Genomic DNA, 15,660 nt, shown 5'->3' with positions numbered 1-15,660 from the left:
GTTTGATGTCCCAAAAGACAAAGAAAAACAGCATATCCTCAAATTGACTAAATTTTGTTTGGCAATGTTGTGTAATCAGTAACCTTAACTCATTACAATCAGAATCAGAAATACTTTATTCATCAAAAACTGGGAGAGTTTTTCAAACACTGATTTAAAGTAAGACTGGAACATGCAGATGAAAAAAACACATGAAACACAAAATATTGTTATGTAACTATTTAAAGTTGAAAGTACTGCCAATCTGAAAAGTTAAATAATACTTTCACTCACAGACCACTTAGATATTTTCTCACTAAATGGACTTCCTATCTTTCATATACCTGTCAATATATCATATATGTACTGTAACACAGGTATACTACAAGTTTGAGTCACACGTGGAGGCTAACAGGTGGTCTAAGTTGTTACATTCCTGACAGGGATGGTAGGTGTGCTGCCTCAGGTCGCTGTGACTGTGATGGGGAGGAGAACGGTGAGTCTCAAGTTTCTGGTATGATTGAGATGTTGTTGCTGAGGGAGTTTTACCCATCAAGTCAGCACAACTCTCCCTTTATCATTTCAACTAGTGCAGGAATGATCCTTAACGCATGAGCACCTGCCTTTCTATATCTATCTTTCGATGCATTCATCCATCCACTATGAATCCAATTAAGGTTCTCAAAATATTGGTATTTACTGTACTAAAAATACAGATGATAACATTTTGTAAATTATCAATCAGATAATGTACTGTTACAGATTTTCTCTCTACCTGAATTGTTTTAATATATTTGACAAAAACCCTATTTGTTTTAGAGATGGCGCATTAATAACGCTCTCCTTTTTTGCCATGATGATTGAGTATTAAACAATCTGATTTTGTGACAGCTCTAACTGCAATGAATCAGACTAATGAAATAAAAAGCAGCACAGGAATTTGAAACACTTCTGTAATTGAATATTGGTCTCCATTCAGCCGTCATTAAACCTTTTCAGTCTAGGGCACAAATTAGATATCTCAGTCGGCACCCTGTCTGATTAAAAAACAGTATTCTGGTTGTGCTTGTGGGAACCTGATCAGCGTAGATGTGAAGGTACATTTGTTCCGGCTCAAATTGAATGATCCATAGTGAACTTTGATTTCTTTAACAGACTGACCAGACCAAAGGCTGCCATGCTATGTGCAATGGTGTGTGTGTGTGTGTGTGTGTGTGTGTGTGTGTGTGTGTGTGTGTGTGTGTGTGTGTGTGTGTGTGTGTGTGTGTGTGTGTGTGTGTGTGTGTGTGTGTGTGTTTCAGTGTGAGGGTAGTCGGTGTGATGGCAATATTGTGGTGGTTCCCACGACGGCCATCCATCCATTTCTTGGCACGATCACACACACACACACACACACACACACACACACACACACACACACACACACACACACACACACACACACACACACACACACACACACACACAGGCCATATGGCCACCTCGTACCCCTCACATGCCTCCACTGTGATTTGGCTCAGAGTCCCATCAAGCAACTAGTAGCTTCTCTCTATGGAGGCATGTGGCCTGTAAACCTGAAGATGAAGGGGGAGATAAAGGAGGAAGAAATATAGGAATGACAGATAGAAGGGAGAAAGACATAAAGAGTGAGGATCACAGGTGGGAGAAGTACTCAGAAGTTACGTTTAAGTAAAAATACCTAGGAAGTCTAAGAATACTCTGTTACAAGTAAAAGTCTTGCATTGCAAATGTTACACAAGTAAAAGTACAAAAGTACAAGAGTACCCAAAGTCGAAGTAGGTTACTCCTTTTTCATATTTGCCCATTTTATAATAATATATATGATTCTAATTATTGATGTATTAATGGGTTTATCACAGCTGGTAGGTAACAGTAGTGGGGTAAAGCAAAAAGTACCACACAATTTAAATACTCAAGTAAGTACTAATCCCTCAAAACTGCACTGTAAAGTACTGTAATGGGTGAAGAACACATGTATATAAAAGGAGAAAAGACTTTATAGAGAGATAGCGATGAGGGAAGCCATTTGGTAGTTGGTTGGTGTTTTGGTGTTTGGTGAGCAGATGGCCGGGGCTCGAGGAGGGGCGTGTCTTGTCCTCGCGACCCTTCACAAATCACACGGTTTCTCCCCAGAGGGGCTCGCGACTCGCCGTTCAATAAGAATCAATGGGAATTACTTCGCGAGAGAAAGGGATGAATGGGCGGCGGGGCGCGAGACCTCTGCCTTTGTTGTCCCCCTGCGTGTCACAGAGCTCCTGCTCACACACACACACACGCGCGCACACGCAGATACACGTACACACAGACAATAGGGAAGCACTTCAGTTAAACAATCGACCTCCAGTTAAACAATTTTTTCAACCTCACACACACACACACACACACACACACACACACACACACACACACACACACACACACACACACACACACACACACACACACACACACACGCACAGGGGTAGATAAGATGGGAGGAGTTTTTTTTACTTTCTGCTGTTTCTTTAAGACACAATTAGAGAGTCTCCTGGCATAAATTATGTTTTAGGCTAAAATGTTGCCTTGATGCTGATGAACGAGGGAGGGAGGGTCACTTTCCATCTCACCATGCCTTTCAGTCACGCTTTGCTGCAGTAATCGGGAAATGTGTGCCACGTCATGGTGATGAATGACTGATAGTATATTGGCCTAGTACAGAGAGGGAGAGAAAGAGCACCAGGACCTCTGAAAGTCGGGATGAGTGTAAATAAAAGGCTTCAAGAGAGGGATTTTACGCCACGCCACATAGGAGCATTGTATGCTATTGAGAAGGGGGCTGAAATCAACTGGTTAAATGAAATGAGCAGCTAGGAGCCGCGTCCTATAGCTAAACACACATACGGGTATCTGGAAAGACTGTGGCAGGCACAGATAATAGTGTTAAAGCTTAAGGTTAAAGGCCTTTCAATCAGCCTCAAGGGGTCTAAAGAGCACATCTTGGACACGCAACCACATTAGGCTTCTCATTTTTCTATACACTGACCCCAGAGGGAAAATAGATGCGCAGGGTCATTAAACTTATGCAATGATATAAGAAAACACCAGCTCTACACACAGCACTGCATCAGCAGCACTGTGTGTGTTGACATGATGGACTGAGAGTTATCCATATGAGCAGTGGTGGATTTACTTTAGGGGACACCGGGGTAGTTTGGTGCACAGATGTTTTCTGGTTCTTTGAAGATCACCAAAAAATGAAACATCCAAATGTTAATCTGCACTCATCACCTTCATAAGATATATATTTTGTACAATATTGATGATAGTCTAATTCTAAACAATTAATCATCATGTGAGCTAGCTACCTATGCTTATCACAATATGGCACCTGTTCATTGGCCAACTTTTGGTAAGGCTTCTTCTTATTATAATAGCTTAGGACTCTATGCACCCATGCACAAAAAGTTTACACATGCAGCTATATGTTTTTCATACGTTTAAGTTAAGGATCCGACTATTTTTCCACCACTGTGGATGAATGCCTTGTTGGGGGAGAGCAACATACCTAAACAGTGATACTGTGCACAGAGAGCAGCTTCACTTTAATATGGTAATCAAGACCCCCCTCCCCCCTCAAGAGGTGGTGTAGTACTCTGCAGTCATATGTATTCTGTGGTCGTCACTACCTGCTCCAACACATTAATGAAGAAATCATTCAGAAGGAGGCCCTCTCTGTATGTGTTGTAAAGGGGTTGAGTTGATTGACAAGTGTAGCAGGTAACACTCAGCAACTCCCCTCCCAGCCATAGATAGATAGATAGATAGATAGATAGATAGATAGATAGATAGATAGATAGATAGATAGATAGATAGATAGATAGATAGATAGATAGATAGATAGATAGATAGATAGATAGATAGATAGATAGTATACAGTATATATATATATATGTATATATATATATATAGCTGGATATGCTTAATTAATCATTAGGGGGAAATGTAGAAATATCAGTGTTTTGTTTTATAATTACTGTTATTTAAACCTGTTTTTATACTTACTAATTATTATAATTAATGTTTAAAGAAGTGCTATCAATATAGATATATTGATCATCAACATTTGTTGATATCTTTATGTACCAAAAGTGTTGTATTTTCCTGAAACTCAATGGTTACATTGCAGTAAGGTAAAGTTATCTACGTCCTTAAATCCCTTTTACTTTTAATTATTTAGAATGAAAAGTATGTTATATTTTATTAAAGCACCAATTGTCAACCATAAAATATGAAAATATCAAGATATTTAGTCAGAAATATATTGTTTTCTTTTATTTCCTCTTTACTTTCCTGCTTAGCTGTTTTTTGAAGTTACGTTTATTTATAGTTAATTGCCATACTCCTTATTTCATAAATTATAACCTCTTAAACGATTCACAAATCAGCAGAGCACAATGGATTTGGTTTTGTTTAACTTTGATGAGAGGTAGACAATACTCAACCCATACCAACATCTCCCACAGCCATGGATAAACTCATCACAACATCATGCCAACAAGTGCGAATTCTTCCCCACATTTTTCTGCGTATACACACTGATATGCAAATTAGATAGTGGGTCTAAGAGCCGGTGTTATATTTCCATGTTAGACTAAACACAGAGTAGTATTTCAGGGACTTATGTTGTGTCATCAGTAGCTGTAGTCTATAATGTTTTATCTCTTGTAATTGTATGCATGGAAATGTGATATTTTGTTATCAAACACATTGTAAGATTACTGTTTATGCAACCGGCCATGCTCTCTCGCTCTCTCTCTCTCTCTCTCTCTTGCTCTCTCTCTCTCGCTCTCTCTCTCTGGTGTTGTATTATTGTGGGAGAGCAGGTGCTGCCGTCCCAATTACCATACAGCTGAAAGCACAAAGAAAAAAACTTTACTCCCTCTATGGCTCCCCTCCTCCTCATCCTCCTCCCCCTCCTTCTCCTCACAAAGTCTCTTAATGACAGCCACGCGAGTGACACACCACCAAGTTTTTTTACTACCTCGACCTAAGAGCATGTAAGGAAATCCAGAGGCATGCGGTGCAAAGAGTGGAGGTGTGTTGGCCTGCAGCCAGTGTGTGCGTAAATTCGTGAGAATAATTTCAAATGTTTAACCTGCTAAAACCTACATAAATTGAGCCGATATTGATCCATTTAAATTGCTAAAAATATCATTTAGGAATATAAACACAAATACTGTCTCCCATTATTTGTATTCTCATTAAATGAGTTGATCAGAGGACCAGTAGTCAAGCAGTTACGCTTTATGTAAGGTGACATAATACATAATGTAGAGCCGGACTTGGAGAGGTGTATCGTAGGACAAACAACTACGAAAAAAAGATAAGGTAATAGGAACAAATCGACTACTTTTGGGGGTGTGAACATGTGAAAACCATGGCAGGGGTAACACCATAGGAATGTGGCGGAGCAGATGGTCGTTGTATCGCAGTTGGGGCGGCAGGCTGCCGGCTGGCCATGCAGGGAAACAGGCCAGCCAAGGCTTCACCAGCATAACCCCAAATATGAGAAGCCACCGTCCCACTGCCTGTATATAAATCACTTGATGCTGAGATGCAGAGGTTAAAGAATTTGTCGGAATGTAAATGGGCCATGTTGTGGAGGAGGGTGGCATCAGGGGAAGCAAGGGGTAGTTGCACATTTAACAGCTCACTAGCCATTTGGTCTATCCCTTTGAGAGAAAGAGAGGAGGGGGTGGTGGGGCGGGTTTAGAAAAAGTTGTGTGCACCCCCCCTCCTCCTCTTTCTTTGTGATGGCCCCGGGGCGGACTTGTGGTGGTGGTGGAGGGAGGGGAAGAAGAGGAGCAGAGGGGCTCATTTGCATCTTATTACCCTTCGCCTGCTGGCCCGGTATAAAACCCTGTGCAGGGCAGGGGACCCATCAGACATACGCACTGTTATCCGAGAGAGCGCACCAGAGACACGGACATTTAGCATCAGCATATCATTATCAATCAAGTGGGAAAATAAACAAGGCACTCGAGATAATTCTCCTACACCGATTGACTGGAATTATATTTTCATCGAGGATTTCATTCGCGCTTCTCCAAGGGGATCCTTCCGCTGAGGATTACTTTACACTGTAAAACGTTTTTGTTCTTGCTCTGTCAAAAACTCGTGCCTCGTATGGACAAATAGAGGGGCAGAAGGCAGACGCACCTACGAAAACGTTTCACTTCATCCCCACTCACCTTGACTGTGACATAACGGAAAGCTTTTTCAACAAAATCACTTTCTCCATGAGTGTTTGAGCCGGGCTACGGACTTGTGCAGCTTTCACTGCTTGTTGAAGGGCTGTCAACACAATGGGACGCCTGTGTCTGCTCCTGGTTGTCACTCTCTCCTCACTCACCTGCCAGGTAAGTTCAATAAGAGTATGATTATGTGTAAAGTTATTAAAACGCAAGTTGTGTGTGTTTTTGCACTCTTTTATGGCTTTCTCAAACACACTGCTGCTTGTGTGTTTTAGGTGTTGTGCTCCGGAATGTTTGAGCTGAAGTTGCAGGAGTTTCTAAACAAGAAAGGGATACAGGGGAACTCAAACTGCTGCCCCGGAGGCTCTGCTCAGAGCCAGCACCAGCAGTGTGAGTGCAAGACTTTCTTTCGGGTTTGTCTGAAGCACTACCAGGTCAATGTCTCCCCCGAGCCTCCCTGCACATACGGCGGGGCTGTGACACCCGTCCTCGGCTCCAACTCTTTCCAGGTGCCGGAGACAAACGCGGAAAGCTTCACCAACCCAATCCGCTTCCCTTTCGGCTTCACATGGCCGGTAAGACCTCTAATGATCATGCATTACTGTGTCTCTGCCACTTTGGGAGATCACGTCATGCTAATTACTGTATAATATTAACTTTTTATGCATTTAATTGATAGTTTTACTGTGATATATATGTGTCATGTGGTCTGCATTATGATGTTTAAGAACTATAACTATGAGACTGTAAAGTTATTATAGTCTTATTCCAGTGGGACACATTAGCTTTGAAGAGTGCAAAACGCAACAGATGCTCCCAACTCAACACTTGTGAGGGTCTTTGTCAGCACTGTGTGAGAGGGGCTATTGTAGTATTTCTGTGCTCTTTGGTAGGATAAAACGGGGAGGGGAGGAGGGCGTGTGTGTGGAGTAGGAGGGGGGGGGGGTGTTTTCACCAAACGCTCCTCTCCTCCGACCAGGCGTGGTGGGAAATTTAACATCCTCTGAGTTGGCACATCATTGGCAGCGCAGCGTGAAATTCCGCCTCGTTTGGTTTTACGGCGGTGTCAGAGTGTGATAGTAGCAGGGGTGTGAAAAAGGAGCAGGTAGTAGCCCTTATTAGGCCCCTAATCAACACGGGAATTAGGCTGTGAAGTTTATTGGGAGGCCTCCTAATGGCCCTCTGCTGCTCTGCAGAGGGAGGGAGGCCTCCAGGCCAAGCAGCTGTTGACTCTCTCTCTCTGTCTCTCCTCAGGGGACGTTTTCACTGATCATTGAAGCCCTGCACACTGACTCCCTGGACGACCTGGCAACAGGTGGGTGGCAGCCAGAAAAGGCAGTAGTGTAACTCAAAGACAGGCCATAAGGCTAATAGTGGCTTGGTTTTCTTTCAGTGGCATGTTTTTCACTAAGTGCACACTCAGGGCAACATGTAGTTTGATTAATGTTTTAGATCCTACACTCCCAAAATAATCAAAATAAACACTTCTTAACAAGTAAATTACATGTTACATGATTCATCTAGCCTTTTACATATGAGCATATCAACTTTTAGATTTAAATTTAAACTTGATTTAAAGACTTATATTTGTCAGACGTTTCTACACCTGGAGGTTTGTAAAACATCTAGGATAAAGACCACCCACAGTTTCTGCAGGTGCCAGTTAAGATGAGCCCCTGCAGTGTGATATTAGCCGCTGTTATCTTTATGTCCTGCTCTTATCACTGCATTAATGATGACTAACTGACCACATCAGTGTGTGTCTGTGGTGGTGGAGATAATGAAAAAGTTGGTTGTCACCAGCTGTAAAGAAAGTTAAAATCAGACAGCAGCATCCTGCTATTTACTGCCTTTTCTATATTATTTCTGGCAGTTAACCATCTCCAAACATGTGTGACTGTTTTTTTACAGAAGGCTTAACAAATAAATCTTTATTGTAAGAAGTAACAAAATATGACCAATAACAAGCTGCGTCATTGCCCTTTGCAGACAATCCTGAGCGACTGATCAGCAGGACCACCACTCAGCGTCACCTCACTGTGGGAGAAGAATGGTCCAAGGATATGCAGACAGGCGGAAGAACAGAGCTGCGTTACGCTTACCGTTTCCTGTGTGATGAGCACTACTACGGTGACGGCTGCTCTGTCTTCTGCCGGCCCAGAGACGATGCTTTTGGCCACTTCAGCTGCGGCGAGCGCGGGGAGATCATATGCAACTCTGGCTGGAAGGGACACTACTGCACTGAACGTGAGTTGGCTTGCTATTTAATCAAACTCTCGATGGTTCAGGCTCTGTGGAGCAACATGAGGACAGGCCATAAAGGGGAGATACAAGTAAACCGTTATATGATTGCACTAGTTAATATTTAAACTCTCTGGCAGCTGCTTGTGGGATAGATAAGCTGAAGGAGCTGCTGTTTACATAAAGCTTCTGATCTCAGAATACTTCTTAGAGAGGACTCACTATTAGCTCAAGAGGGTTGTATGCAAATCTCAGAACTATGAGCTTCAAACTAACACCAATGAGGCAAAGGATTTCTGAAAAGTTTATAAATTACTTTTCAGAGTTAATCACTGGCCTGTGTTCATTGTTGAGAGACTTTTTCCATCTCCTAATGCGGGGCCCGTGTGCAACAGGCGTCAGTTAGTTATCCCATAGCACCAGAGGCCTTCTTTCTAATGAGCCGCAGTGGCTCCTCAGTAATTCACACGCCGCGTGCCTTCCATTAGACCACTGGGGCCTCCTCGCCCCAAAACCTCCTCCCCGATTGGCCAAGTGGGGGTCCTGTATTGTTGCGGCCCGGGCCGGTGATTGGCCGAGCAGGGTTGTGTATTGTTGTGGAGGGGGCAGCTGCTCGGTGAGAGGAGACAATGGAGCAGCTGTCTGGTGGTTAGCTCCACACAGACCAGCTGGCCCTGGGGGGAGGTGGAGGGGAGTGAGGAGAGACGGGAGGAGCGGAGGAGGGAAAGGATGAATGTAGAAGAGGAGAGGAAGAAGAGAGAGAGGGGAATGGTTGATGGAAGAAGAACGGAGGAAAGGAGGATGAGAAGTAGGAGGGGAGAGAGGGAGGAGAAGAGGAGAGGGGCCAAGGGTGAGAAAAGGGACTTCTGACCCACAGTCAAGGGGAGAAAGGAGGCTTTGTGTGGGATGCTTTTGTGTTGGTGAGCCACCATGTTAAAGGAGAGGGCTTGTTGGCTGGTTCCCCCGTTTGGTGATTCCCTTTGCTGTTGAAACTGAAATGTAACCTTTCTAGGAACTTCTTCAGCTTTGTAGATTCCAATATTTCATCTGATCTAAGGACCCTGAACTGAAGCCACAGGCATCTGTCTGTTTTAATAGGTCTCTATGACGAGACTCTAGACAGACAGGTGAGCAGCTTAACACATTTGAAAGGCAGACTAACATTTAGGCAGACACGCAGGCAGCAGTTTCAAAAGGCCCTTCTGAATGGGAGACTGATGGAGGGCAAACATGTGTTTGTTTCCAATACTGGATTTCCCATGATTCACCTGTCTCTGTTTCCTCCCTGCAGCGATCTGTCTTCCTGGCTGTGATGAGGAACATGGCTTCTGTGAGAAACCCGGAGAGTGCAAGTAAGTTACGCAGACAATGCAAATGTAACTGGGAGTTTCTTAGACAGATCATAAACACAAAGAACGTTATTAACAGTATATAATTGATGTTCCCAGGTGTCGCGTGGGTTTCAGTGGGCGTTACTGTGACGACTGTATCCGTTACCCCGGCTGCCTCCATGGAACCTGCCAACAGCCCTGGCAATGTAACTGCCAGGAGGGATGGGGCGGACTCTTCTGCAACCAGGGTGAGTTTACTGAGAGATTTACTACTTTGTTGGCATTCAGTCAGCCCTTTTTGTTAACACATTTAAAACTGTGTATTTTATTAATGTTGCGTCTCAATTTCTTTCAGATCTGAACTACTGTACGCACCATAAGCCCTGTCTAAATGGAGCAACCTGTACCAACACGGGTCAGGGCAGCTACACATGCTCCTGTCTGCCTGGATACACCGGAGCCAGCTGTGAGATTGAGGTCAACGAATGTTCAGGAAACCCCTGTCGCAATGGAGGCAGCTGCACTGTGAGTATTCATCAAAATGTTGATAAAAACAAGCATATTCATGGAAACAGGAATCAGAAAAACATCTGCAAACTGTATTAAGATTCCCTGGACAATAGTTTACAAAACATTTTTTAGATAAAACCTGAAGAATATGTATATTCTTTGCTTATTTCAATGTTCCGTGTGAGCTTATAACATTTTCTGTAAAACTTTATTTTCTTGTTTAAATTCAAACCTGAATAAAAGCCTGTGTCTAACCATCATTTTTCATTATTGCCTACAGGACATCGATAACGGCTATAAATGCACCTGCCCACCTGGTTTCTATGGAATCAACTGTGAATTAAGTGCCAACACTTGTGCCGATGGGCCCTGCTTTAATGGTGGGCGTTGTGCTGATAATCCTGAGGGTGGTTACTTCTGTCAGTGTCCTTTGGGATACGCTGGCTTCAACTGCGAGAAGAAAATCGACCACTGCTCCTCCAACCCCTGTTTGAATGGTATGTTGTTTTCTGTGTTTCTGTTGAACAATTAAACTTGTAAAAAATATCTGGAGACTAATCCTCTGTCTTTACCTCTGTAGGGGCGGAATGTGTGGATCTGGTGAACTCCTACCTCTGTCAGTGTCTCGACGGGTTTTCAGGTCCTAACTGTGAGGACAGCAGCAGCATCTCTGGAAACTGTCTGTCCTTCCCTTGTGAAAACGGAGCGACGTGTCAGGAAGGAGTGAATGGCTACACCTGTATCTGCCCTCCAGGTATGACAGCACTCAGCAGATATGCCTTAGGGATTACAATAATTAGATTTCAATTTAGTTTCATATGAGTTTTGTTCTAACATCTTGAACTCCGCTCCCTCTGTAGGATATACTGGTGAGAACTGCAGCTCCCCCATCTCCCGCTGCCATCACAACCCCTGCCACAATGGAGCGACCTGCCATGAGCGCGGCGGTCGCTACGTCTGCGCCTGTGTGCCGGGCTATGGCGGCCACAACTGCCAGTTCCTGTTACCTGAGGTCCCCAAGGGTCAGCCGGTGGTGGACGGACCGGATCGCCGTTATTCTTCCCCAGACAGTGAAAATGTTGAAAATGAGGAGGATGACGACAGCGGATTCCCCTGGACGGCAGTGTGTGCGGGCATCTTCCTCGTTCTGGTGATCCTGATCGGCTGCTCTGTGCTGGTGGTCTATGTTCGGGTCAAGCTGCAGGACAGGCACAGTCACCATGGCGACAGTGTCCACAGCGACAGCCACGAGACCATGAACAACCTGACGACCACCAACAATTGCCTCCGCAGCGACAAGGAAGTGGGCCCTATGATGACAACCTCGATTAAAAACAACAACAAGAAGGCGGATTACCATTCGGACCTGGCCGGGTCAATGGGGGGTCTGAGTGGGATCAGTGGACTCAACGGATCGGAGAAGAACGGCTTTAAGAGTCGCTACTCCAGCGTGGAGTATAACCTGGTCCACGAGGTGCGGCCTGAAGAGCTGCCGCTGTGTAAAGAAGAGCAGCGTGAAGAGCCAGAGGTTAAATGTGAGATGCTGGATGAGTCTGACTCAGAGGAACAATGCACAAAGAGACAATACAGGTACATACAAAATATATTTCAGACTGCATGGAAGTGGTGTTTTGTGCATGCCTTACTTGCGTAGCCTAAATGAAATTGTAGATGTGTTGTGTGAGAGATGTCGATTCTCAAACAGTTTGTGTTCTTTCTGTCCCACAGCGATGCATCAGAAATGAAACAAGTAGAAGAGTCACCGAGCTGCAGCGAAGCAAAATATCAGTCATCCTGTGAACTGAACAATCATGCAGCAAGTGATCTCAAATACCAGTCCTGCAGTGACATCAAATACCAGTCAACCTGTGATGTCAAATACCAGTCCAACAGTGATGTTGAATACCACAATCCCAGTGACAACAGGTACCAGTGTACCAACGACACCAAATACCAGTCCGTCTACGTCATGTCGGAGCAGAAAGATGAATGTATCATCGCTACAGAGGTGAGAACACAAAAAAAGGAAATGGGCAGCTACGTTATTTACTGAGTTGTATTGAATGTTTTAAATACCCTAATACTCTGAAAAATAGTTGACTGAAGTAAAAATATAATTCCTGCAGCATACTAAAATCTGATTTTCCTCTCTGTATCACAGGTATGATACCAGACCAGTTCCCTGTGGTCGGTCCACACACAGCCCTGAGCAGTAGAGCTCAACTTGTCTCTGGGAGGTTTTACTCCTGCTGTTTGCTGCTGTTCCCTGGGATTTACCGGAGGACTTTGAGCCAAGGTGCTACTGAGCCAATGCGTCAGAGTCATTATCGACTTGGCAAAGACTTAGTACTACAGTAGTACTACGGGTGAATACTTGACGTTGTTGACCTGCAATGGATGTTAGGTCTAATGCTGACTCAGTGCTTTGGACGAAGCACAAGTACAAACGTCGTAAAGAAGATTTACTGCTCGTACGTGAATGAACTATGGAGTATCGACTTGGATGTTGACCGATGATATTGTAGTACCTTTGGAGTACTGATTGAATGAACAGTGTAGTACCTTTGGAGTACTGAGAACTTTTGAAGTACTGTTGTACTACTGTTATGTGTTGTGGTTTTACAATTCAGTGTAAAAGCTGTTATTGATATTGGACAGTTCATGTTCTGTGCAGTGCTGCAGAGTGATGCTATGGTCACAATATGAGCGACAAAAGCAACAATGTCTCCAAATCACTGCTGAAGTGTTGCCCGAGCCCTAGTAGTTAGAAGTGTTGGTTTTCTTTCCATGTTTAGAGGAATGGAGATGGTGAAATAAAAACATATGATTGGTTTAGGGCGTAACAAATTTAAAATTGATCTGATTATTTGTAGCCTAATGCTTTTCACTTTAAAACTTTAAAGTATGAAGTTACAGCTGCTTTAATGATTCAAATACAGTGGGACTTGTACGGCAGCTGTGCATCTCTGACTCTGCAGCACTGACAGACAATGTTGGCTGAGCTGGTTCTCAGCAGAAAAATAGAGAACTGAAGACTCCAGTAGTGACTGCAGATCGATCCAACATGGATCCTGTTGGGCCATACTGGCCCCCTGACCCCTGAAGGTTGTGATACACAGGGCAATGTTTTGGGCAGGGCAACTTAGGGAACACAGCATTAGGCATGAGAGAAACATATCAGACCAAACATCATTTTATAATACACTTTGGCAACACTGTTTCTAGAAACGTTCATGCCACTGAAGCCACTTTGAATTAACATAATGAAAGTGTAATTATCCAATTGCATTTTATTTCTGGCAGCTCCTTTGGCCAAAAATCATTGACAAAATAACTCTAAGTCAAATTCTCTCTGGTGATGTTGTGTTTCCAAGTAAGCCAAGCTATAAAGAATTAGTCTTAACTGCCAAGACCTCATTGCACTATGAAGGTGTGCGTGTGTGTGTGTGTATGAGTGTACAGAAGAGGTGATGATACCTGTGTGTGGTGTCACATGTATGCACTGCCCACTCCCTTCACTCCCAGTCTTCCACTATTAGCCAATTGAAGGACACCTGCCTGCCGTTGGTTAGCATCATTTGTTTTTTATTTTATTTGTTATCTAAAGAAAGATGTATTCTTTTAATTTAATTATGTAATTATTTGTGTTCCATTTTGTTGTGATTTATTTTGTTAAACCTGTTTTAATTTAAGTTGTATTGTTTTTATTTGGCAGATAATGTATGTATGTAAGTATGTATGCATGTATGTATGCGTTAGGCACTTGAGACCCCTGTGACTGTGTTGTATTTAAGAAGAAAAAGTCGTGTGTACAGAGCCTGTCATTTTTATTACTGGAAAACAGCGCAATATTTTTCCAAAATAAAAGAGGAATGAAATATAGCACATCTGATGTTGAGTGATTTTATATCTATATGTGGTTGCTTTTTCTAGACCAGATTACGTGCACTAGGGGAACAGATTGAATGATTACAGTATTATATTCATATCTAGTGTGTACAACTATAGGAAGAGAATCAATAATCGTCTCCTGTTGGGAAGTGTTTCAGAGTTGTCCAATTCATCCAAATCGCATGCCTCCTAAAAAATGGATTCCCTAAATTAATGGTTTCAGATAATTGCAAACACAATGAAGTAACGCCATACACACAAGTATCATGTCACAATTTGATTTGAATCAGAGCCATGGCAGATAAATATTAGTTAGCACTAGCAAACCTGTGCGTACCCCCCTTTTCCACCAATCAATTTATCTAGGATAGATAAAGTGAGGGAAAGATTTTGGAACTGCTATGGATAAACTCTTGTAAATTCCTCTCACTAACCACAATGATGGCAAAGCAAGACATAAGCAAGACATTTGGCTCATTTGCAGAATTGTTTACATTTTCAGTTCCCCTACAGAGCAATCCAACAAATTCAAGCTGAAGGATTTCTTTGTGTGTTGGTATTTGCATATACATTTGAGTCTGTGTGAGAGTGTGTATGTGAGTGTGTATTCGTCTGACGCAGCAGAAGACTGTCTCCTTGTGGAACCACTAAATGAGACAAAGACACACCCCATAATCATAGACCGCTTAGCTAGCCTCCTCTGAGGCCAAAGCCATCTCTTTGTGTGTGAGTGTGAGCATGTGTGTGTGTGTGTGTGTGTGTGTGTGTGTGTGTGTGTGTGTGTGTGTGTGTGTGTGTGTGTGTGTGTGTGTGTGTGTGTGTGTGTGTGTGTTTTTATCTGAGAGACAGATAGAGTGTGTGTTGATATGTGCATTGGCCTCGATGTGTGTTTATATTAGTCTGTCTTTTGATTTGCTAGTGAATAAATATTTTTGTTCCGTACATGAGCATAAACTTGTGTGTGTGTGTGTGTGTGTGTGTGTGTGTGTGTGTGTGTGTGTGTGTGTGTGTGTGTGTGTGTGTGTGTGTGTGTGTGTGTGTGTGTGTGTGTGTGTGTGTGTGTGTGTGTGTGTGATCTTGTTTTAAGCAGAGGGGTATTTATAGCTGGACAGAAACCACCAGTCTGGATTTAGTCCCGGTTGCCCCTGCCTGACTGCTAAACTGTGTGTGTGTGTGCACGCTTGTGTGCGTGTGTGTGTCATTTAGAGACCACTCGACCACTGGGAGTGTAGAAGTAGTCATCAAAGAAACTCATCTGGTTTACAGTCTCGTATAAACACACAAGATGGTGAAATTGGATGACATATGATCAGAAATTTGCAACAAATTACAGAGGACAGACTCTATTAAGTGTTGACATTGAGGCACATTAGCACACACACACGCACGCACACACACACACACGTGCGCACACACACAGGTCACAGCCTTGCTGACTAAGGTAGAGTTATAGG

The 15,660-nt window shown here is 43.3% G+C and overlaps 1 protein-coding gene across 1 annotated transcript; it reads left to right on the top strand.

Moving 5' to 3' along the window:
• Window positions 1–5,968: 5,968 nt before the first annotated feature.
• On the top strand, window positions 5,969–14,177 carry LOC134863340 (delta-like protein D). The gene is made up of 12 exons (XM_063881808.1): window positions 5,969–6,398; window positions 6,509–6,808; window positions 7,488–7,548; window positions 8,223–8,480; window positions 9,766–9,826; window positions 9,923–10,053; window positions 10,161–10,330; window positions 10,596–10,812; window positions 10,896–11,069; window positions 11,176–11,905; window positions 12,044–12,323; window positions 12,477–14,177. The coding sequence occupies exons 1-12, from the start codon at window positions 6,345–6,347 to the stop codon at window positions 12,480–12,482; spliced, it is 2,442 nt and encodes an 813-aa protein (XP_063737878.1). The 5' UTR covers window positions 5,969–6,344; the 3' UTR covers window positions 12,483–14,177.
• Window positions 14,178–15,660: the final 1,483 nt, after the last annotated feature.

This window comes from Eleginops maclovinus, chromosome 4 (assembly GCF_036324505.1).
Source record: "Eleginops maclovinus isolate JMC-PN-2008 ecotype Puerto Natales chromosome 4, JC_Emac_rtc_rv5, whole genome shotgun sequence".
In the NCBI taxonomy this organism is placed as follows: Eukaryota; Metazoa; Chordata; class Actinopteri; order Perciformes; family Eleginopidae; genus Eleginops; species Eleginops maclovinus.
This window is presented reverse-complemented; position numbering and strand designations above follow the sequence as displayed.